The sequence below is a fragment of the Podarcis filfolensis genome (genome assembly GCF_964270895.1).
Source record: "Podarcis filfolensis genome assembly, chromosome: 16".
In the NCBI taxonomy this organism is placed as follows: Eukaryota; Metazoa; Chordata; class Lepidosauria; order Squamata; family Lacertidae; genus Podarcis; species Podarcis filfolensis.
Genome location: NC_139620.1, coordinates 29,341,038 through 29,364,854, shown reverse-complemented (window position 1 = coordinate 29,364,854; position 23,817 = coordinate 29,341,038). Strand labels below are relative to the sequence as shown.

The window sequence follows — 23,817 nt, the reverse complement described above, 5'->3', positions numbered from 1 at the left end:
TCACGTGCCACTCATCGTCCCACTGCGGCTGCTCACAAGACACAGGTAAGCAGCCATCGGGGCTCATGGTGCTCTTGCATCATTCCCCCCCCCCAATACAGTCTGGCCCCCCCTCAAGGTCTGAGTGGACGGGCAGTGGACCGGCCCCCTGCTAAAAAAGTTTGCTGATCCCTGGTCCAGGTGAATGAAAAAGGGAGTGGTGATTGCAGTTGTGGGGAACACCCACCCGTAATGTCATTGGGCAGCTGTGGGTCCACAAAGACACCATTGCCAGGACTGCCGACATCTGTATTCAAAGGGATGTGCTCTGGGAGCAATGCAGAGTCAACCTGCAGCAAGCTTTTCTTTTTGGAACGAAACCAAATTCACAAGAAGCCTTTTTCAGGGACACACACAGAAACACCAATGCGTCCAATTTGTGTGTGTGTGTGTTATGTAGGGGGAAAGTAAGTACTCAGTCTCTACTGCTCCTGAAATAAAATGTCATGCTCACACAGGCGAAGAAAAAAATATTCCTAAAAAGGAAATGAATGGTCAAAGAGGGTGCACATGTAACCACAGAGGCGTCTTTTGTGGCAATCAGGAAATGACTACTGTATTGACCTCTAGCATGACATGTCAGGACTGATAGCAAGGAAGCGGAATGTGTGGAAAGAGCATCTTTCTGTCTGTGTCCCCATGAGTCATGTGTGGATTTAGTCATTTTTTTTAATAATAATTTTTATTAGTTTTCAATTACAATCTTGTCATCTGCGGATTTAAACATGGCAAAAAAATGACTTACATGTGGGCAAAATAACTTAGAAACATAGGGGTGCTAATAACACTAACTTAGGAACATAGGGATTTCCCTTCTACAGAGTCTGCCCATTGGATCCACTTAGAATACAGGGACGCGGGTGGCGCTGTGGTCTAAACCACTGAGCCTTTTGGGCTTACTGGCCGGAAGATTGGCGGTTTGAATCCCCATGACAGGGTGAGTCCCCGTTGCTCTGTCCCAGCTCCTGCCAACCTAGCAGCTCGAAAGCACACCAGTGCAAGTAGATAAATAGGTACCACTGCGGCGGGAAGGTAAATGGCATTTCCATGCGTTTTGGCTTCTGTCACAGTGTCCTGTTGCACCAGAAGTGGTTTAGTCCTGCTGGCCACATGACCCGGAAAGCTGTCTGTGGACAAACACCAACTCCCTCGACCTGAAATGATATGAGCGCCGCAACCCAATAGTCGCCTTTGACTGGACTTAACCATCCAGCGGTCCTTGACCTTCTTTTTCACCACTTAGACTGGCTCAGTATATCCTACACTGACTGGCAGCAGCTCTCTAGGGCTTCAGGCAGCAGTCTCACCCATCCACACCTGGAGATACTGGGGCAGGCAAAGCAGATGCTCAACCACCTGAGCTACCAGGCTTTGCTGAGTTAATTAATACCTGTAGAGCAAGGATGGAAAAGCTGGTGCTCTCGACAAATTGCTGGAGTCATTTCCCTCTTCCCACCAAAGAAACCATTGCGGTTACATGTACAGACACTTTGAGTTGTTGTTGTTGTTGTTTAGTCATTTAGTCATGTCCAACTCTTCGTGACCCCCTGGACCAGAGCACGCCAGGCACTCCTGTCTTCCACTGCCTCCGCAATTTGGTCAGACTCATGCTGGTAGCTTCAAGAACACTCTCCAACCATCTCGTCCTCTGTCGTCCCCTTCTCCTTGTGCCCTCCATCTTCCCCAACATCAGGGTCTTTTCCAGGGAGTCTTCTCTTCTCATGAGGTGGCCAAAGTATTGGAGCCTCAGCTTCAGGATCTGTCCTTCCAGTGAGCACTCAGGCCTGATTTCCTTCAGAATGGAGAGGTTTGATCTTCTTGCAGTCCATGGGACTCTCAAGAGTCTCCTTCAGCACCATAATTCAAAAGCATCAATTCTTCGGTGATCAGCCTTCTTTATGGTCCAGCTCTCACTTCCATACATCACTACTGGGAAAACCATGGCTTTAACTATACGGACCTTTGTTGGCAAGGTGATGTCTCTGCTTTTTAAGACACTTTGAGTATTTCCTCTTTTTTTTAGGAATGGCAAATCAAGCACATTGCAAATGTTTTGCTGGGAAATTCAGGAGCATATTACTTCTGGTCAAAGTACTAACTGGGGCACTTTCCCCCATGCTTGCTTATTTATTGATTTTTTGCTTTGTTTTGTTGAGATTATTATTGTTGTAAAAGTAAATGAAAACAAGAGAAAAAGAGGCTACATTAATTAAAAAATAAAAGCAGAGAAAACAGGAACCACAAAATAACCAACAAATATAATTAAGATTACAAAACTATATACAGCGTATATGTTGATGGAGAAACTAATTCTTTCCCTCAAGCCAGGATAAATCAAGGTTCCTGGCTTCTATTGACATGTAAATGTGGCCAGTTCCTATTTTGCCTGAGTTTGCTGTTTTCCTCTTCCCTCCTTGTCCCTTTTGCCTTGTGTGTCATGCCTTGTAGGTTGCAAGCCCAATGGCAGGGGCTGTCTTGTTTTAACATTACATTACATATAAGCCACTGTGGAATTCTTTTTGTTTGAAGAGTGGGGTACAAATGATCTAAATAAATATACATATTGTGTTGTTGTTCCAAATGAAGTTAATATGGAGGGGAGAGTTACTCTGCCGAGATCATTTTACTATCGCTCTTTTTCATCCCGAGAAGGGCTGGATCGTACCGCTTAAGGATAATGCAAACTTAGAAAAATGAGGTCCACGGAAATTAATTGGCTTTATTGTTCTCTTCACAGAGAGCAAACCAACGGCCACAATTGCATCACCTCATTTCAGGATGCCTCTGGCAGCAACCGGACATCAACCTCTGCCTTGAAACTCACTAGGGAGTCAGATAAAAAGGTAAAGGTAAAGGTACCCCTGCCCGTACGGGCCAGTCGTGTCCGACTCTAGGGTTGTGCGCCCATCTCACTTAAGAGGCCGGGAGCCAGCGCTGTCCGAAGACACTTCCGGGTCACGTGGCCAGCGTGACGAAGCTGCTCTGGCGAGCCAGCACCAGCGCAGCACACGGAAACGCCGTTTACCTTCCCGCTATAAAGCGGTACCTATTTATCTACTTGCACTTAGGGGTGCTTTCGAACTGCTAGGTGGGCAGGAGCTGGGACCGAAAGATGGGAGCTCACCCCGCCGCGGGGATTCGAACCGCCGACCATGCAATCGGCAAGTCTTAGGCACTGAGGTTTTACCCACAGCGCCACCCGCGTCCCCCAGGGAGTCAGATAATTAGTGCCATATACTGTAATTCCTCCAACACAGAGTGAAAATTCAGGTGTTTTAAGGCAGACGGGGCGTGTGTTTTGATGTCATAACGGGGGGGGGGAATACTTCTGATGATTAATTACGCATAGGAAAGTTGCATAGGGAAGGGTGGAACATTTGTCGTACGCCCACATGGATCAGAGGGCTGGCTGAACGTCAGATGGAGACATCCTTGCGCAACTGCCAGGGCCCCAATTCCTGGGAGTGTCTGTTGCTGACAGTGCCGGATTTACATATAAGCTAAACAAGCTATAGCTTAGGGCCCCACTCTCTTAAAGGTAAAGGTAAAGGGACCCCTGACCATTAGGTCCAGTCGTGACTGACTCTGGGGTTGCGGCGCTCATCTCGCTTTATTGGCCGAGGGAGCCGGCGTACAGCTTCCGGGTCATGTGGCCCGCATGAGTAAGCCGCTTCTGGTGAACCAGAGCAGCGCATGGAAACACCGTTTACCTTCCCGCCGGAGCAGTACCTATTTATCTACTTACACTTTGACATGCTTTCGAACTGCTAGGTGGGCAGGAGCAGGGACCGAGCAACGGGAGCTCACCCCGTCGCGGGGATTCAAACTGCCGACCTTCTGATCTGCAAGACCTAGGCTCTGTGGTTTAACCCACAGCGCCACCTGCGTCCCTTCCCCCACTCCCTTGGGGCACCCCCAAAAAAAGCTGAAGGAAAAAAACAACTGGATGTACATTTCCAAAATATAAGATAAAAAACAAATGAAATAAAACCTACATACAGCAAGTGTTTTGTGTTGCGCAGGCTCCTATGATGTAAGTAATGGGGCCCTGCCTGCTAGGCTGCTCCCTAAAATATCACTGGTTTGCTCATTTCTACATACAGTGGGGTACCTTGGTTCTCATATATTCAACACAAAAAACAGCAACAATTTGTCGTTGACAAAGGACAGCTGGACATATAAAGGGCCCCATTACCTTCAGTAGCTCAGGGCCTCATCAAACCTAATTCTAGCCCTGGTTGCTGACCCCTGCCCTGGACTCCTCTTTCTCCTCTTCACTTTCTTTTGCCATACTCCTTGTTCAGTGTAATTATTTATTTCTTAAGAGCTGCCTACAACTAAATTCCATTCAGAGTAAACCCCTTGAAAGGAATGTCTCTTAAGTTAGCTGTGCCCTCAGTTTCAGTGGGTCTGTTCTGAGGGGGGCTAACAATGGAGACCACCCCCAAATTTATACGCCACCCTTCTTCCCAAAGGTACCCAGGACAGCAAACACCAGGCTATAAAAACAATGCAATTAAAAATAAAATAAACATTTGACACATTTACAAACCATTAAAAACAAAAGACTTGACTTCCGGAGGCGGCGCGAAACCGTGATGGCGGACCTCTTCGAGTTCTGAAGAGGGGCACCGCAGAAAAGGGTTGTTCGCGACGGCGCAGCGGCAACCCATCAAGATAAACCACGGGCAGAGTGAGTCCGTGGCCGTGGGACCCGGCGGGCACCTGGAGCGACCCCGAAATCACAAAAGGAACCCCGTAAGGGGCTCCGGAGTGAAGGAGGGGGAGCGGTGCTGTGGGTTCATCGCTCTTTCTGCGGAGGCGAAGCCGCGCGGCTGTCACGGATGAGCGCTGACCTTTCTTCCAAGAAACATCGGGCTGAAACATCAAACCCGTGAGTAAGGACCCAAGATCCTACAAATTAATTTGGAAAATTTGGCTAAAAACGGGAGACGAGAAAGAGGAAGTCCGTCTTCCGGCACTGCTTTCAAGATCAAAGCAGACGGTCTAAAGAGCGGAAAGCGCTGTGAACAGGGAAGCTTTAAAGCTTTAAACTGGGACTTTCGTGCACACTTGAATTTTCCTTTTAAAGAATAAATACAGCATAAATTTGACCTGGAGCGGTCCCCCAAGGGGCAAGGGAAGATTCTAACCCCAAATTCCCGGGTGGCCGGGTAAAGTTGTTTAAACTGCGGAACTGTTGCAAACTTCCAGATACTTTTGTAACTGGAGAGTGTAATTTTGAGCTTACTTAGCTGAAGTGGATACAATTGCAGGCACCTTGCTGGAACTTTGTTACATGTTTAAAAGTGCTCTGCAGGACTTTTTTCTTAGTGTGCTGGAACTAATTTGCCTTTAAAATTGTTTTTAAAGTTGGAACAAAGGGACTTTAATGGCGGAAAAGTTATCCTCTTCTTACTAAAACTTTGGTGGCACTCCCCCTAGAGGACATTGGGAATATAGAGGCCTGGGAAAAGTTTTTCTGTTTATCTTCTCTCAATAGACTGTTTTTAATTTTGGGCTTGCCTCTCCCATGGGACTACAACATCTGACCTTGAACATTGACTGATGAGTGGCACAGGAAAGACAAGAGCAGCCAAAGCTAAAGAAGCTAAGGAGAAAGAGAAAGCAAAAAAGCAAGCACAGCTTTTGCAAACAACTTTAACTCAGGGACGTAGATTATCAGTTCCAGCTGTGCTTGCGACACAAAAAGTAGAAACCGAAAAGCCTGAAAGATCTGAAGAGGAAGATATGGCAGCAGGAGGAGCTGAGGGAATACTGAAACAAGTTTTGGAACAATTGTCAGCAATAAATCAAAAAATTGATAACCAATCAATAAAAATTGATCAAGCAACATCCTCGATCCAGAAATTGACAGATCAGGTTTCCCAACATAACCTAGCAATTGAAAAATTGCAAGGAGCAACAGAAGAGAATCGTAAACTGGCAGGGGAAGCCGCTCAAATTGCAACATCAGCTAAAAAAGAAGTCGAGGAAGTTAAAGCGGAAGTCAAGCCTCTCCATAAACAGATAGGGGACCAACAAACCTATCTCTCGTTGGTGGAATTGAAAAATCGCGAGACCAACCTCAGGCTAAGGGCAGTCCCAGAAATTGAACAAGAAGATCTGATTGGACTTTTGACAACAGAGTTTACAAAGTTCTGGGACTTAAAAGAAGAAAGTGATTTCAAAATTGTATCGGCTTTTCGGTTGGGAAGATTAGTAAGAAAAGACAGGTCCAGAGACTGCTTAATAGCTTTGAGATCAAGGGAAGAGAGAGACAAAATACTAGGCCTACATTTCAAAAACTCAATTGTGATACAAGAGAAAAGGGTGGAAATTTACCGAGATATTCCTAAACAGTTATTGGACTTGAGAGCCACCTATTCAGAATTGGCTAAGTTGCTGAGACTCAACACAATTCCTTATAGGTGGGAGTTCCCACAAGGGCTATCATTTACCTACAAACAGAAGAAGGTTAAAATAAGATCACCAGAGGACCTACAAAAGTTCCTGCACGACCACGGAGAAGATCTCCAAAAAGAAGCAGCAGCTAATTGGCCTATACTCAACCCAGGTGGAGCAACATCTGCACCTTCGGAACCAGAGGAGAAAGAAGACACACCGCTCTAGGTGTGGCAGAATAGTTCAGGATGTCTCTGCGGCTACTCAGTTGGAACATAAATGGCGGAAATTCCCCGGAGAAAAGAAGGAGGTTATTTCACATATTGAAGAAAGAACAATTGGACATTATTTGCTTACAAGAAACCCATGTGACCAGGCTCCATAGGAAGGTTTTGGTTAATAAAAGACTAGGCCAAGAATTTATTTCGTCTGACAAAGTAAAGAAAAGAGGAGTGGTGATTTATGCTAAGGAGAGCCTGACACCTAAATTTTTATTTAAGGATGAACAAGGAAGAATTTTGGCAATTGAAATTCAAACCCAAGGAGAAAAAATATTGATATTAGGAATTTATGCCCCAAATGACGGGAAATTAGAATTTTTCAAGAAGCTGCATGAGACGCTGCTGGACTATCTGGATTATGCTAACATCATAATGATGGGAGATATGAATGGAGTGGTGTCTACACATATGGATAAGTCTTACAACCAGAACTTAACATCAGACGGCAGACTGCCCAAAACTTTTTTCGAATTGACTGACAATCTGGATTTGATCGACATATGGAGGACAAAGAACCCCCTAGGTAAAGAAGGAACTTTTTTCTCTGAGGCCCACCTGTCCTGGTCAAGGATCGACCAAATCTGGACTTCCAGGGGGCTGGCACCTAAGACTAAAAAGGTGGAAATCTGCCCAAAAACATGCTCCGACCACAACGCCTTGAAAATAGAACTTAGATTAACTCAACCCGGTTCCTTCAGATGGAGAATGAATGACACACTACTAAGAGATCAAGAGATTGTGAAAAAGGCCCAAAAAACATTAAAGGATTATTTTGAGATAAATCTGAATACTACAGTTGAAAAAAGAACGATTTGGGATGCAAGCAAAGCTGTTATGAGAGGGTTTCTGATACAACAGAATATAATTAAGAAAAAACTCTGGAATGGAAAGAAGGACAAAATACTGGAGAAAATACACCAAGGAGAGAAAAAATTGAGAACCAAACCAAAGTCCAAGGAGGTGCTGAGAGAAATTAAATTCCACCAAGCAGAATACTCAAAATTGATCAATCAGGAGATTGAATGGAAAATAAAACAGATGAAGCAAAGATCCTTTGAATCAGCAAATAAATGTGGAAAGCTGCTAGCTTGGCAGCTGAAAAAAAGACAAAAGCTAAATACGATAACAAATCTAGAGATTGATGGAAGGATAGTACAGAAACCAGAAGAAATTAGGAAGTGTTTCCACAGATACTTCAAAGAACTGTATGCACAGGGGCCCCAGAAAGAATCAGAGATAGATCAATTTTTAAAGACAAATGGACTATCAAAAATAACTCAAGATAAAAGATCAATCTTGAACTCTACAATAACCTCACAGGAAATTGAAGGTGCCATTCAGAACATGCAACTAGGCAAATCTCCAGGCCCGGATGGGCTTACCTCCAAATATTATAAGGTTCTGAAGGACTATTTGATACAACCTTTGTTGGAGGTATGCAACCAGATCATGGATGGGAAGAGGGCACCAGAAACGTGGAAAGAAGCCTTCATCACATTGATACCTAAGTCAGAATCTGAAAAGACTCAGCTTAAAAACTACCGTCCCATCTCACTCCTAAATGTGGATTACAAAATATTTGCAGACATTTTGGCAAATAGACTTAAAAAAGTTTTAAATGAAGTAATTCATAAAGACCAAGCAGGCTTTCTCCCTGGTAGACATTTATATGAGAATACTAGAAACATCATTGACATTTTAGAACTTTTGCAGACTAACAGGAACACAAGGGCGGTGTTAATTTTTATTGATGCGGAGAAAGCTTTTGACAACATATCTTGGATGTTTATGAAGAAGAACTTGGAAGGGATGGGAGTAGGACGGGGGTTTGAGAATGGATTACATGCAATCTACTCAGAACAAAAAGCTAAATTAATAGTGAACAATGTGGTGACGGAGGAATTTAAAATTGAAAAAGGGACACGACAAGGGTGCCCTCTATCCCCTCTGTTATTTATTTCAGTCCTGGAGGTGCTACTGAATATGATCAGAGAGGACCGGTTGGTACAAGGGATAGAGGTCGGAGTGAAACAATATAAATTGAAAGCTTTTGCAGATGACCTAGTTTTGACACTGCAGGAGCCAGAATCCAGTACAAAAAAAGTTCTTGAACTTATATCTGAATTTGGTCGGGTGGCGGGATTTAGGTTGAATAAACAAAAAACTAAGGTTCTGACCAAAAATTTAACAATTACAGAAATAGAGGGGTTTCAGAGAGAAACAGAGCTGAATGTGGTTAAAAAAGTGAAATACCTTGGGATCTATTTGTCCTCCAAGAATTTGAATTTATTTAAGGATAATTATGAGAAATGTTGGTTGGAAGTTAAAAAGGATTTAGAAATTTGGTCAAGATTGAAACTTTCCTTGTTGGGAAGAATCGCAGCTATAAAAATGAATGTGTTGCCGAAAATGTTATTTTTGTTTCAAACCTTACAGATCGTGGACAGAGTGGATTGCTTTGGAAAATGGCAGAAGGATATATCTAGATTTATCTGGCAGGGCAAAAAGCCCCGAATAAAGTTCAAAATATTAACAGATTTAAAAGAAAGAGGGGGGTTTGCCCTGCCGGACCTGAGGTTGTATTATGAAGCTGCAGCCTTCTGCTGGTTGAAAGATTGGTTCTTGTTGGAAAACACTGATGTCCTAGATCTGGAAGGTTTTAATAATGCTTTTGGTTGGCACGCATACTTATGGTACGACAAGGTTAAAGCACATAAATTGTTTAAAAGCCACATTGTCAGAAAAGCAATTTTTGCAGTCTGGATGAAATATAAAGACTTACTAGAGAGTAAAACTCCGAGGTGGTTATCACCAGTGGAGGCCAAGGCCCGAAAAAGACCCAATATGGAGGCCTACTGGCCGAAATATTGGGAACTAACTGAAAAAATTGGAGACAATTGGAAGTTGCAGAGCCAGGATAAACTAAAAAATAAGGTGCGAGATTGGCTACATTATGCTCAAATTCAAGAGGTTTTCAAAATGGATAAAAAAGTTGGTTTCCAGGTGGAAAAGTCGAAACTAGAGACAGAATTGTTAGAACCAAAGACAAAGCTGTTATCTAGAATGTATAACTTGCTGCTTATGTGGAATTTACAGGATGAGACAGTTAAATCTGCTATGATTAAATGGGCACAGGATGTTGGACACAACATTATGTTTGAAGACTGGGAAAGGTTATGGAACACCGGAATGAAATTCACGGCAAGTACTGCCTTGAAGGAAAACATTATGAAAATGATATACCGGTGGTACATGACCCCAGTCAAGTTAGCTAAGATACATTACCTGTCTGACAATAAATGTTGGAAGTGTAAGGAAGCAGAGGGGACTTTCTTTCACCTCTGGTGGACATGCCCAAAGGTTAAGGCTTTCTGGGAAATGATTTATAATGAGTTGAAAAAGGTATTTAGGTATACCTTTCCCAAGAAACCAGAGGCCTTCCTGTTGGGCATGGTGGACCAGAAAGTGTTAAAGAAGGACAGAGCTTTGTTTATGTATGCTAGTACAGCAGCAAGAATACTCATTGCAAAGAACTGGAAGACACAAGATTTACCCACGCTGGAGGAATGGCAGACGCAGTTGATGGACTATATGGAGATAGCTGAACTGACCGGCAGAATCCGAGATTTGGATGTAGAAACAATTGAGGCGGACTGGAAAAAGTTTAAAGACTACTTGCAAAAGTATTATAAACTGTATGAATCTTAAGATTGTGCATGATTTGGAAATGATACGCTTTAGCAATCATGATTAAGTAAATAGTAAATCAAGTGATAAAAGAGAAAAGGAGATAATATGAATTGAACATGTTACGTTTATTTTAAAGGTATAAAAATTGTGATATAATATATTGAATTTAGATACATAACATGCAAAAGTTACAATAAGGTAGGACATAAGGTAATAAATTGCTGACAAGGTTAATATAAAGAACGCAGAATCGGAAGGGGTGGGGAAGTCCAAGTTGGGATTATTTTTGTTTTGATTTTTATTGTTTTGTTATAAAAAAAAAAAAAAAAAAAATGGTTTCTTGTAAACTTCTCATTTGCTTGCAATGTACAAAATTTGGAAAGAAACGCAATAAAAAATACTATAAAAAAAAAAAAAAAATAAAAACAAAAGACTTAATAATGAGGGAGAAAGATGCATCTCACCAAGGAGTACATGCCACAATGGGTTAAAATAGTAGTAGTAGTAGTAGTAGTAGTAGTAGTAGTAGTAGTAGTATTTATATCCTGCCTTTCTCCTAAGCCAGGGAGAAATACAATGGGCAATCAGTACAGCTTATAACATTGATATGGCAGTGTGGGAAAGATCTTGGAAAGGAGATGTAAAATTTAGAGCATGCTATGCATTAAAAGGGACGCGGGTGGCGCTGTGGGTAAAACCTCAGTGCCTAGGACTTGCCGATCGTATGGTCGGCGGTTCGAATCCCCGCGGCGGGGTGAGCTCCCGTCTTTCGGTCCCAGCTCCTGCCCACCTAGCGGTTCGAAAGCACCCCAAAGTGCAAGTAGATAAATAGGTACCGCTTTATAGCGGGAAGGTAAATGGTGTTTCGGTGTGCTGCGCTGGTGCTGGATCGCCAGAGCAGCTTCGTCACGCTGGCCACGTGACCCGGAAGTGTCTCCGGACAGCGCTGGCCCCCGGCCTCTTAAGTGAGATGGGCGCACAACCCTAGAGTCAGACACGACTGGCCCGTACGGGCAGGGGTACCTTTACCTATGCATTAAAAGAAAACTGCATGAAGATGATGTATAGATGGTATTTGATGACTAGCAAGCTGGAAAAAAATGTATGTCTAAATCCAATATATGCTGGAAGTGTAAAAAGAAAGAGGGTACTTTTTTCACATGTGGTGGTCCTGTAAAGTTGCAAAAGCCTTATGGGAAATGATTTATAATGAATTGGGGGGAGGGGTTAAAATACCTTTTGTTTGAAAACCAGAAGCTTTCCTTTTAGGTATACTTGGAGAAGGGATGCTGAAAGATAAGGGAAAAAACCATTTATGTATGCTACCACGACTGCCCGGATGATATATGCACAAAACTGGAAAAAGGAACCGACACCAAAATGAGGCGATTGGCAACTAAAATGGATGGAATACGCAGAGAGGTTAAGAGATACCAGAGAATACCAGAAGGTTAAAAGATCAGGATGATAAACACTTTGTAGCAGAATGGGGGAAATTTATTGAATACACATGAAAACAAACTGTAACCAATTAGAAACATTAGCAGGATTGATATAAACACAAGCAGTAACGATGCTAACGGAATTAAAAAGGACAAATGGGTAAAAAGAATAAATTAAGATATGCAGTAAGAATTTGATAGAAAAATAAGAAACCCAGAAGAGGAGTGAGGGAAGCAGCAGAAAACATTATTGGATTTGTGTGTGATTTATAGTTATTGTTGAATATTGTAAAATGGAAAAAGATATTTAGAAAAACCACAAAGTGACTTACTTCTCAGTAGATGTGTATAGAGAATTATAATATCACCACTTGATTCTGCTTGATGAGTTGCCGTGGGATTAAATCAGTTTAGGGCTGAGTAACAAAACTTCACTAGGGCTGTATATTTTTCATCTTCCAAAGTGATACATCTCGAAAGATCTAAGAGTTTGTCCTAACAAGCAATGGGAGGGAGATGCTTACTAAATGCAATATTTGCCTTTCATGATCCCCCGCCTTCCTTGATAGTCAATGGGGATTAGGTGTTCTTAAAACAATTTTGCCTTCTGTTCCTCTGCTGCAGTAACTCTTAAGTACCGTCTGGCAAAAGATAAAGGCTAACAGAAGAGTAACATTTGGTTGAACAACCAATAATTAGTTGTTGTTGTTTAGTCGTGTCCGACTCTTCGTGACCCCCTGGACCAGAGCACGCCAGGCACTCCTGTCTTCCACTGCCTCCCGCAGTTTGGTCAAACTCATGCTGGTAGCTTCGAGAACACTGTCCAACCATCTCTTCCTCTGTCGTCCCCTTCTCCTTGCGCCCTCCATCTTTCCCAACATCAGGGTCTTTTCCAGGGAGTCTTCTCTTCTCATGAGGTGGCCTCAGCTTCAGGATCTGTCCTTCCAGTGAGCACTCAGGGCTGATTTCCTTCAGAATGAAGAGGTTTGATCTTCTTGCAGTCCATGGGACTCTCAAGAGTCTCCTCCAGCACCATAATGCAAAAGCATCAATTCTTCGGCGATCAGCCTTCTTTATGGTCCAGCTCTCACTTCCATTCATCACTAATGGGAAAACCATGGCTTTAACTATATGGACCTTTGTTGGCAAGGTGATGTCTCTGCTTTTTAAGATGCTGTCTAGGTTTGCCATCGCCTTTCTTCCAAGAAGCAGGAATCTTTTAATTTCGTGACTGCTGTCACCATCTGCAGTGATCATGGAGCCCAAGAAAGTAAAATCTCTCACTGCCTCCATTTCTTCCCCTTCTATTTGCCAGGAGGTGATGGGACCAGTGGCCATGATCTTCGTTTTTTTGATGTTGAGCTTCAGACCATATTTTGCACTCTCCTCTTTCACCCTCATTAAAAGGTTCCAATAATTAGTACTTATTTACTAACTAGGGATGGACAGATCTGTCAATTTCAGTTGCTATGCATTTCTCATTTTTCCAACCCTAAATTTTGTTCTCCACATTTCCACATCAGTTTTTGTTGTTTCATGGGTGCAGGTGGCACTGAGGTCTAAACCACAGAGCGTCTTGGGCTTGCCGATTGGAAGGTCGGCGGTTTGAATCCCAACCCTAAATTTTGTTTTACACACTTCCACGTCAGTATTTTGTTATAATGCTATTGTTTGTAATCTGTTTTGAATGGAAAGCAGTCTAGGAATACAGTGGACACTCGGGTTCTGAACGTGATCCCTGTGGGAGGCACGTTCGCAACCCGCAGTGCCACATCTGCGCAAGTGTGGGTCGCGACTCGGTGCTTCTGCACATGCACAAAGCACAATTTTGTGCTTCTGCACATGTGCCCAAACCCAGAAGTAACCCGTTCCGGTACTTCTGGGTTCGGCACGGTGCACAACCCAATAATGCACAACCTGAAGCATCTGTAACTGGAGGGATGACTGTACAATAAATTGCAGTGGTACCTCAGGTTAAGTACTTAATTTGTTCCGGAGGTCCGTACTTAACCTGAAACTGTTCTTAACCTGAAGCACCACTTTAGCTAATGGGGCCTCCTGCTGCCGCCGCGCCACCAGAGCACAATTTCTGTTCTTAAGCCGAAGCATTATTTCTGGGTTAGCGGAGTCTGTAACCTGAAGCATATGTAACCTGAAGTGTATGTAACCTGAGGTACCACTGTAAACCAAATGTTTAAAAAAGCAAGCAGGTACCGTAATTTTGGACTCTAGTCTTCGCAAGAATAGACGAACTGCCTTATACGGAGTCAGACCATTGCTGCGTTTCCAACACTGACTGGCAGGGTTTCAAAAGGGAGCTTCTCTATCTCCCTGCCTGGCGCACGTCTCACACGGGACGCAAGCGACCTCCCTGGCACAGACGGAGCCTTCCCCCTTCTTTTTCTCCTTCTTTTCTAAACTCTGGGAAGTACCTTTGCCCCATGGCACCCTTTCCCCACCGCAGTCACAAGGGGATGAGGAGCGGGCGGCGAGCGGCTTCCGTTCCCTCCCGCCCCGTCGAACCGTGAGTCACCCGCACGCGTCTTTGCGTTGCCCTGTTTCAACCGCTGCCTCGCAGCCCCCTCATTGGCTGCGAGGGGCCGCTGCCCTCTCCCGATTGGCTACGGCGCGCCTGGGCGGGGGAGGCCCTCCGGCGGGGGCAGCCAGGGTCCGCCTGCCCGGGCATCGCGGCCGCCTCTATAAAGAGGCACGTCGGGGCGGCTTCTGCATGAGACTCAGGCGGCAGAGCGGGCTTGCAGGAGACGCAAGGAGAAGCAAGGCTGAAAGAGGCGACCCGGGCTGATCGGAGGAGAGGAGATCCAGAGGTCAGATCCCACCCCGTCTTCGGAGAAGCGCCGTCGAGGCCAGACGCCGGGATGGCGTCCGCCGCGCTGCAGATCCTGGGCTTGTCGCTGTCGCTGCTGGGCTGGCTGGGAGCCATCGTGGTGGCCGGCTTGCCCATGTGGCAGGTGTCGGCCTTCATCGAGAACAATATCGTGGTGGCGCAGAGCACCTGGGAGGGCCTGTGGATGAACTGCGTGGTGCAGAGCACGGGGCAGATGCAGTGCAAGGTGCACGACTCCATCCTGGCGCTCAGCCCCGAGACGCAGGCCGGCCGGGCGCTGATGGTCATCGGGGCGCTGCTGGGGCTGGTGGCGCTGCTGGTGACGGTGGTGGGCGCGCAGTGCACCAACTGCGTGCGCCCCGGCAAAGCCAAGGACCTGATCGCGGCGGTGGGCGGCGGCCTCTTCGTGGCCTGCGGCCTCCTGGTGCTCATCCCGCCCTGCTGGTACGCCAACATCGTCATCGGCAACTTCTACGACCCCTCGGTGCCGTCGTCGCGCAAGCGGGAGATGGGCGCGGCGCTGTACCTCGGCTGGGCCGCCGCCGCGCTCTTGATGGTGGGCGGCTCGCTCATCTGCTGCTCCTGCGCCCGCAAGGGAGACCCCTCGGCTTTCCCCGTCAAGTACTCGGCTCCCAGGAGGCCCGCCACCAACGCCGCCACTTCCAACGGGGAGTACGACAAGAAGAACTACGTCTGAAGGCGACCCCGGCAGGGGAACTTCGACGGCGGCCGTCGGAGCCAGCGCAGCGGGGACTTCGCGGGGAGGAGCGGCGGCGGCGTTGGCGCGTCTCTCGGCCTCACCGTCGAGCTTCCGAGGGGCGATCGCCTTGGCAGAAGACCAGCGCTCCCTCCCTCCCCTCTCCCTTTTAAACTGCTTTTGTCTCTTCTTCCCAAGAAAACTCTCTTTTGCGAAGAAAAGGAATCCGTTGCATTTAGGACTCCTCTGGGTTTGGGGGGGGGGTATTTTTTGGACCCCCAAATTGTACCGATTTCGTGGCGTCGCTTCTGAACTGGAAGCTTCGGGTGGGAACACACACACACACACACACACACACACACACACACATGGTCTGCTTCTTTTAAATTATATGTAAATAGGAGAATTTGCACTCTAAATCAAGCCGGGCAAAAAAGAAAAGAAAAAGAGCATGTGTTTGGTTAGCCTTGGGAAAGTCATCCTGATTGTAAATATTCCGGGTTGGGGAGGGGGGGTTGCCTCGTTTTGTACTGTTTCAAATGATCCAAAGGGATTCGCTGGGTATTAAACGCTGAGCAAGCATTGCAGGAGTAATAGATCGTTTTAGAATTGGTTTTTTTAATGGCTCCTCGAATTTGCATCTTTGGAGTAAAACTGGAGTATGGCTGTGATCCCAAGTGGTCTCAGTTCGGCCAGATGTGAAGTCAGTGGGATTGTGCAAAGGCTGGCTTGAGGGTCAGAGCTTCCCTGTGTTCAAAGGGCAGGGCACTCATAGGGTAAGATTTCCTCCCTACACACCTGCCTTAAAAGTGTTGGGTTTTGTTTTTTAAAAAACTTTTCAGTGTATGCTGTTAACTATTAAGCTGTGCGATAAGGAGGAGAATTTCACACTTGGATTTATTTTTTATTAATGACCGTGTCAGTATTTTTGCCTCTAAATAAAAATCCATCCCGGTTCCAAAAGACTGGTCAAGTAATCAGTTTCTCAAGGTTTCAATTCCCAATTTTTCTTTTTTCGTTTACATTGCACTCTTAATTTACAGCCTTGCTTTTGCATAAGCTTCGATCATTTCAGTGGGGTTGACACAGGAGTCAAGACTGGTACTGGATTCTACCGTTTTGTAACCTAAACTTAATCCTCTGTTGTTCTGAGCAGTATTTTCGAATCCAAGATCGTCAACTGTTTTATATATTGTGTATATTTATATAAATATTACAACTGCATGGTGGTTTTTTGGTCATTTTTAAGGAGGGAAACCGTATCTGCTCACGTTTACCAAGTGTCCCTGAAGCCGAATTCGGTTCCTTTTGTCTTTCTTGCTGCCTGGTCTGCTTCCTTTAGTTCTGTAGGAACAACCCAGATGGGGTAAAGGCACTTTTAGACTGTGGCTATTTTGGGGTGGGATCCAGTCATGCCCAGGCAGATTCAGGTCGTGCAGTGATAATCAAATGGGAGGTCTCTTTGTGCAACAAACCTGCTTCCCTAGAGGATCAGGCCAATGACCCATGTAGTCTAGCCTTCTGTCCTCACAGTGGCCAACCAGATGTCCCAACGGGAAACTTGCAAGCTAGACAAAAGTGCAAAAAGCGCAGGAAACTGATAGGAAAATGCACTGGAAACTGGGATGGTACTTTCCCATTGACGCAAAGTCCTCTACCCTCCTTGCAAACAAATGGGGATGAATGTTCAAGTAAAAGAGGTTGCCTGTCAATGTCCTAACAGGTTTAAGACATAATTTTGAGAGTAGGCTAGCAGGAGAGAGACCAACGTTTTTCCTCTGCAACCTTTGTGTGCGTTTGTGGCTGCTGTCCGACTCTTTTGAAACTTAGCCCAGCCTTCCTCAGCCTCAAGTTGTTTTTCATTCTGGGTGCTGAGTATTTGTTTAGTTTCAAAGCCCTGCTTGGCGGTGCAAGGAGATTAGTTCAAATCCGGCAGGGGTGGGGGCAGGTGGGCTGCAAGCTCAACGCTCCGATTTTAATAGCCGCCAACCGACCTCTGTGGGTCTGATTCTTCGGGGCATGAAACTGGCATCTCTTTTGTTGTTCACATGCCGTTCTCTGTGTGCCGGGGCACAATTCCTCCAGGAAAAGGTGGGTTTTCTTTCGTCTGATTCAAATGCCAGAAGGGAAGCTATTGTTAAAACTCCAGGTTTGAATGCATGTTACAAGAAAAGAAGTTGCGTAGAACGGAGCAAATGTTTCCGCTCAGTAAAATTGCTACAGCTCTCTGCTGCAACAGCTACAAACCTATCCAAAAAATAGATATGGCAGAAGGTCGTGACTTCAGGACAGTATAGATGTCTTATCCCTTAATACAGTCTTTGCCAACCTGGTACAGTCACACTTTGCTTGCTGAACGCCTTGGAACTCGTACGTTTCCGCTCCAGAATGATCGAAAACCAGAAGTGAGGGTTGTGCTTTTCAAACTATTTTCGGAAGCCAAACATCCAGCGCAGCTTCCTTGGCTTCCGATTGGCTGTAGGACGCTCCTGCAGCCAATCAGAAGCCACGTCTTGGTTTTGAAATGGTTCTGGGAGTCAAATGGACTGCTGGAACGCATTCTGTTCGAGAACCAAGGTACGACTGTACCCTCTAGCTGTTTTGGACTACAACTCCCATCAGGTTGTGTTGGATGGGGTTGATGAACATTGTAGCCCTGCAAAAGACAGATGGAACCATAGGTTGCCTTAGGCTGAAAAGGATGGTGCCAGAAGTAGAAAAGATACAGAAAAGAGCGACCAGTATGACAAAAGTGTTGGAGTACCTGTCCGATAAAGAAAGACTCAAACATTTGGGGTTTTTCAGTTTAGGGGAGAGACTACTGGTGGGGATGATAGGATTGTAAAGGTAAAGGGGCCCCTGACCATTAGGTCCAGTCGTGGCCGACTCTGGGGTTGTGGCGCTCATCTCGCTTTATTGGCCAAGGGAGCCGGCGTACAGCTTCCGGATCATGTGGCCCTCATGAGTAAGCCGCTTCTGGCGAACCAGAGCAGCGCACGGAAATGCCGTTTACCTTCCCGCCGGAGTGGTACCTATTTATCTACTTGCACTTTGACGTGCTTTCGAACTGCTAGGTTGGCAGGAGCAGGGACCAAGCAACGGGAGCTCACCCCGTCGTGGGGATTTGAACCACCGACCTTCTGATCGGCAAGTCCTAGGCTCTGTGGTTTAACCCACAGCGCCACCCGCGTCCCAATAGGATTTTAGGCATGCAGAAAAGTGGGGGGAGGACTGTAGCTCAGTGGTAGGGCATCTGCCTTGCATGCAGAAGGTCCCAGGTTCAATCCCTGGCATCTCTAGGGATTGAACTCCTACAATTCTGATTCTATGAAGAGTCTGTCCGAAACCCTAGAGAGCCACTGTCAGTCAGTATAGACAATACCGGGCTGGATGGACCAATGGTCTGACTCTGTACAAGGCAGCTGCCTGTGTTTCTAAGTGGCTAGAAATTTCGGCATCTTTCTCTCCTTTCATTGTCAAAGTCTGGGTCATCCAGTGAAATGGATAGGCAGTAAATTTGAGGCACTGGCTTCTTATTAGTTACTAGATTTGAATCCTCCTCTATCACCTGCCACAAGCTCAGACATCACTCAATTTCCAAGACAGTCTTCCAGAGAGGCATCATTTTTCATGGTGTAGGGTCCATGAAGGGTTGCTCTTGTTGGTTACACACACAGGTGTTTGCTGAGATTCTGAGCCAAGTCATACCATTATTTGTCACTCTCTTTACACTATACACACGTGCGCGCACACACACACATTATTGGCAACCCAGTACAGAAAAAGAGATTAGCATGAACAGGGGCATCTTGGAAGTGGTTTACTGAAAAATAAGCTGTGAATTTTTGAGGTTAAAAACTAATAACCAGGACTATTCAACATTCTTTGTCCATTAACACAAGGGTAGATTTAATGCTGCTCCCTGGAGGAATCTAACACAATAGCTGCACTCGTGGAAACTCATGCTTAGAGAAGGATTTCACAAGTAGAGTTGCCATATAAATTCAATTTCCTGCACTGGCAAAAGGTTGGGCTAAATTGCCTTTGTGATCCCTTCCAACAATTCTATATCCTTCATTGCTGGTAGGCCTGTGCAATGATTTAAAATGCCCCTTTAATGCTCTCTTCCTGTTGTTTTAAAATGTTTTCATGTCCCTGTGCACTACCCTGATGTTCTGCAAAAGAGCGGTGAAGAAATACTTTGATAAATGAATAAAACGAAATATTATTAATGCAAGCTAGAAATCCTTTGCAGAAATGTCAGTTTCCTGTTTCGGACGTCGTCACTCCATGCCTCTCCACTTCATGCCAGACGAGATAAAGACATCTTCCTGTTTGGTATTTCTAAGAATATAAGAAGAGCCTTGAAAGATCAGGCCAGTGGACCATCTAGTCCAGCATTCTGTTCTCACAGTGGCCAACCAGATGCCTGTGGGGAGCTCAAAAGCAGGACCTGAGAGCAAGAGGACTTTCTCCCTCCTGTGGGTTCCAGCGACTGGTATTCAGAAGCATCGCTGCCTCTGAGAGCCAGTGTGGTGTAGTGGTGAAGAGCGGTAGACTCGTAATCTGGGGAAACGGGTTCGCGTCTCCGCTCCTCCACGTGCAGTGTGACCTTGGGCTAGTCACACTTCTCTGAAGTCTCTCAGCCCCACTCACCTCACAGAGTGTTTGTTGTGGGGGAGGAAGGGAAAGGAGAATGTTAGCCGCTTTGAGACTCCTTCAGGTCGTGATAAAGCGGGATATCAAATCCAAACTCCTCCTCTTCTTCTTCTTCTTCTTCTTCTTCTTCTTCTTCTTCTTCTTCTTCTTCTTCTGACTGTGGAGGCAGAGAGCTTAGTCCTTGTGGCTAGCCACAAGTAGCCACAAATTTGTCTAGTCGTCTTTCAAAGCCATTGAATTCTCCTGAACATCCTGGAAGTTTCGGGCCACAGAGAGTTTAGACTGGCCTCAACCAGAGCCAGGGCTTTTTCGGCTGTGGCTCCGATCTGGTGGAACGCTCTGTCACAAGAGACTAGGGCCCTGCGGGATTTGACATCTTTCCGCAGGGCCTGCAAGACAGAGCTGTTCCACCAGGCCTTTGGCCAGGGCACAGCCTGACTCCCTCCTTCTGTAATCCTCATAGAACTCTAGCCCAATGGTTGCCATCAATTTGATTTGAACTGATTTTATAATGAATTGATTTTAGAATGCTGTATTATTTTATTGTTGTTAGCCGCTCTGAGCCCGGCTTCGGCTGGGGAGAGCAGGATATAAATAAAATTTTATTATTATTATTATTATTATTATTATTGAAGTGATGGATTTTGACCAGACTCTCCAGATGAAACCCCACAGCAAATCTACTTCAAACCTGGCTGGGTCAACAAAGGGGAAATTACCCAGTCAGCAGGCAAAAGGGAAAAGGAAACGCTCAGTCACATCTGCAACAGGATGTTTAAGGCAGCATTTCCCCTTCCTGTCCACAGATGTATTTGCCGTGCATCTGCTCTTTGGAGAATACTCCAGGCTCCTCCACCCCATTCTAAGCTAACAATTGCATTGCATGTTTTTTTTTATATAGCATAACACAATCAAAGTAGCTTACAATGATACCATAAACACACACAATGCCTTGCGGCACCTTGAAGACTAAAGGCATGTACACATTAGCAGCTCGAAGCACAATGAGGTCATTTCCCCCCAACCCACCCCGGCTGTATTTCAACCTAGGTTTCACATTGCTGTACACAACGTTACCTGATTTGTTTTCCCGTGCAAAACCTGATTTCCTCCCCATCTTGAACCTGCAACCTCCAAAACTCTTATCCAGGGGTCAGCAAACATTTTCAGCAGGGGGCCGGTCCACTGTCCTTCAGACCTTGTGGGGGGCCAGACTATATTTTTTTTTGGGGGGGGGGAGAATTAATTCCTATGCCCCACAAATAACCCAGAGATGCATTTTAAATAAAAGCACACATTCTACTCATGTAAAAATGCCAGGCAGGCCCCACAAATAACCCAGAGATGCATTTTAAATAAAAGCACACATTCTACTACAGTGGTACCTCAGGTTAAGAACTTAATTTGTTCTGGAGGTCCGTTCTTAACCTGAAACTGTTCTTAACCTGAAGCACCACTTTAGCTAATGGGGCCTCCTGCTGCTGCTGCGCTTCCGGAGCACAATTTCTGTTCTCATCGTGAAGCAAAGTTCTTAACCCAAGGTACTATTTCTGGGTTAGCGGGGTCTGTAACCTGAAGTGTCTGTAACCTGAGGTACCACTGTACTCATGTAAAAAAACGCTGATTCCCAGACCGTCCGCGTGCTGGATTTAGAAGGCGACTTGGCTAGTGGCATTGACTGGCTTCATGGTTTTCCCCACATTGTGATTTCTGCATAACACACACACACACACACACACACACACACACACACACACAATGATTTGGAATATATTGCCAGGTCAAAAATTATGAAACCGCTATCACGATATGGACTTGAAACTGGTTTTGGACAATATATCAACATATTGCCCAACCGTACTGCTAAGTTTACTTATTGTTTGTAAAAGTATTGCTATATTGCCATATGACAACATATAAAGGAAGTGTGCGACCCTAAAACGCCATTCAAAACAATAGGAGGAATTCAACACAGTGGTAAGCAGATTGCTCCGTCAGCTTGCCTGATGGACCAACCTGCCCTCTTTCCCTCCTGCAGACCCCTCTCCAAGAGCCAATGGGGTGCACAGAGGGGAAAGCCCCATTGCACCAGTTTAAGTCCTTGCATGGGCTTCTGTCAGTGGGAAATCCCAGAGGATTGCTTCCAACAAAATTCTACTCCAGAGTAGACCCACTGAAATTCCATCCAAACGTTAAAAACATCCACAATTAAAATATACAAGACAACAAGCTAGTAAAAAAGCACATCAATTGAAACATTTAAAAGAGCAATTAAAACAACTTGGTCAAGAAGTTCAAGTTCAGGAGAATGTTGGTCTAAACAGGTGTATCTACAAGAGCCAGGAGCTGCTGCTTCTTCTTTGATGATCACTCGTAGCCAAGTAAGATTGTCTTCCATAAACACGGTTTTAACAGTGAGTCCATAAGTGACTGTGGAGGCTAATTCTGGATCCACAAGTCCTTCCACAGTGGGGACATAGGTTTCTGGGTGGGACTTGATCATGGTGAAGGTTTGCCAAGCGTGCCTTCCTCTTAGCACTTTTCTGCCTTTCATCCTGAGTTTGAGCGCCTTCAAAGCCCATGACACCTTTGGTAAAGGCTATTCTCCATGCCTTTCCATTTTATAGTATTTTATTGTTATAGTAGTGTTTTAGCGATTGCTTTTTTTTTCTCCTTACGGCACAAGCTGTTATTTATGTGTTGTTTTTACCTGTATGGGCCTATGGCCGTAATAAATGATATTCTATTCTCCAATTGGAGCACTTGCAGGCCAGTGTTTCCCAGTTGTCAGTGTTTATACTACATTTTTAAAGATTTGCCTTGAGACAGTCTTTAAACCTCTTTTGTTGACCCACCAGCATTATGCTTTCCATTTCTAAGTTCGGAATAGAGTAGTTGCTTTGGAAGACAATAATCAGGCATCCGCACAACATGACCAGTCCAACGAAGTTGATGTCGAAGAATCATTGCTTTGACACTGCTGATCTTTGCTTCTTCCAGTACACTGGCATTAGTTGCCTGTCTTCCCAAGTGATGTGTAAACAATTTTGGAGACACCGTTGAGGGAATCTTTTGAGGAGTTGGAGATGGCGTTTATAAGTGGTCTGTGTTTCACAAGCATACGGTAAGGTTGGTAGTACAATAGCTTTGTAAACAAGCATTTTGGTTTCCCTGAGAATGTCCCGGTCCTCAAACACTCTACACTTTAATCGGGAGAAAGCTGCACTTGCAGAGCTCAGGAGATGCTGGATTTCGACATCAGTGTTGGCCCTTGTGGAAAGATAACTGCCAGGAGTTTGCCAATTCCAATAGATTTTCTCTTATTTCAGCAGGGGAGGGCATTCCACAGCACTGGTACCACCGATAGTAGAAGCCCATCTCTGTGTTACCACAAGATCATGGGTCCATGGCAAAACTACATAAATTGTATGTTTCTGGTCAAAAGGCCACCGAACCTTCTGTGCATGTTCTTGATGGAAGTTTGTTCATTTAGATTCCTCTGCAGGAGGGGTCTGTCTGTCTGACCTCTTCCCCTCCTTACTACAGTCTTCAGTTACAAGAGAAGGACAATTTCAGCCAGTACGTCATGGATAAAAGTCCCCATGGCAACTGGGAAGGCTATGAAGTTGCTTGGCTACCGGAGGTTGTTATACCATTTTGCCCCTTAAACATGGAGCGAGGCTTTCTGCAATGAATCAGCCCCACCAGTTTGCATTGTCTTGTGGCATTTTAGGATCTTGTTTACAACGTACAGTTTTC

General features: G+C 45.2%; 1 protein-coding gene and 1 long non-coding RNA gene across 2 annotated transcripts in view; both read left to right on the top strand.

The window, feature by feature from the left end:
- LOC310751483 overlaps positions 1-23,817 on the top strand; it is a 363,050-nt gene that overhangs the window by 270,019 nt on the left and 69,214 nt on the right. The gene's annotated exons all lie outside the window — the stretch shown is intronic.
- On the top strand, positions 14,590-16,623 carry CLDN5 (claudin 5). The gene has a single exon (XM_083590925.1). It carries the CDS (start codon positions 14,734-14,736, stop codon positions 15,397-15,399), a length of 666 nt encoding a protein of 221 aa, XP_083447051.1. The 5' UTR covers positions 14,590-14,733; the 3' UTR covers positions 15,400-16,623.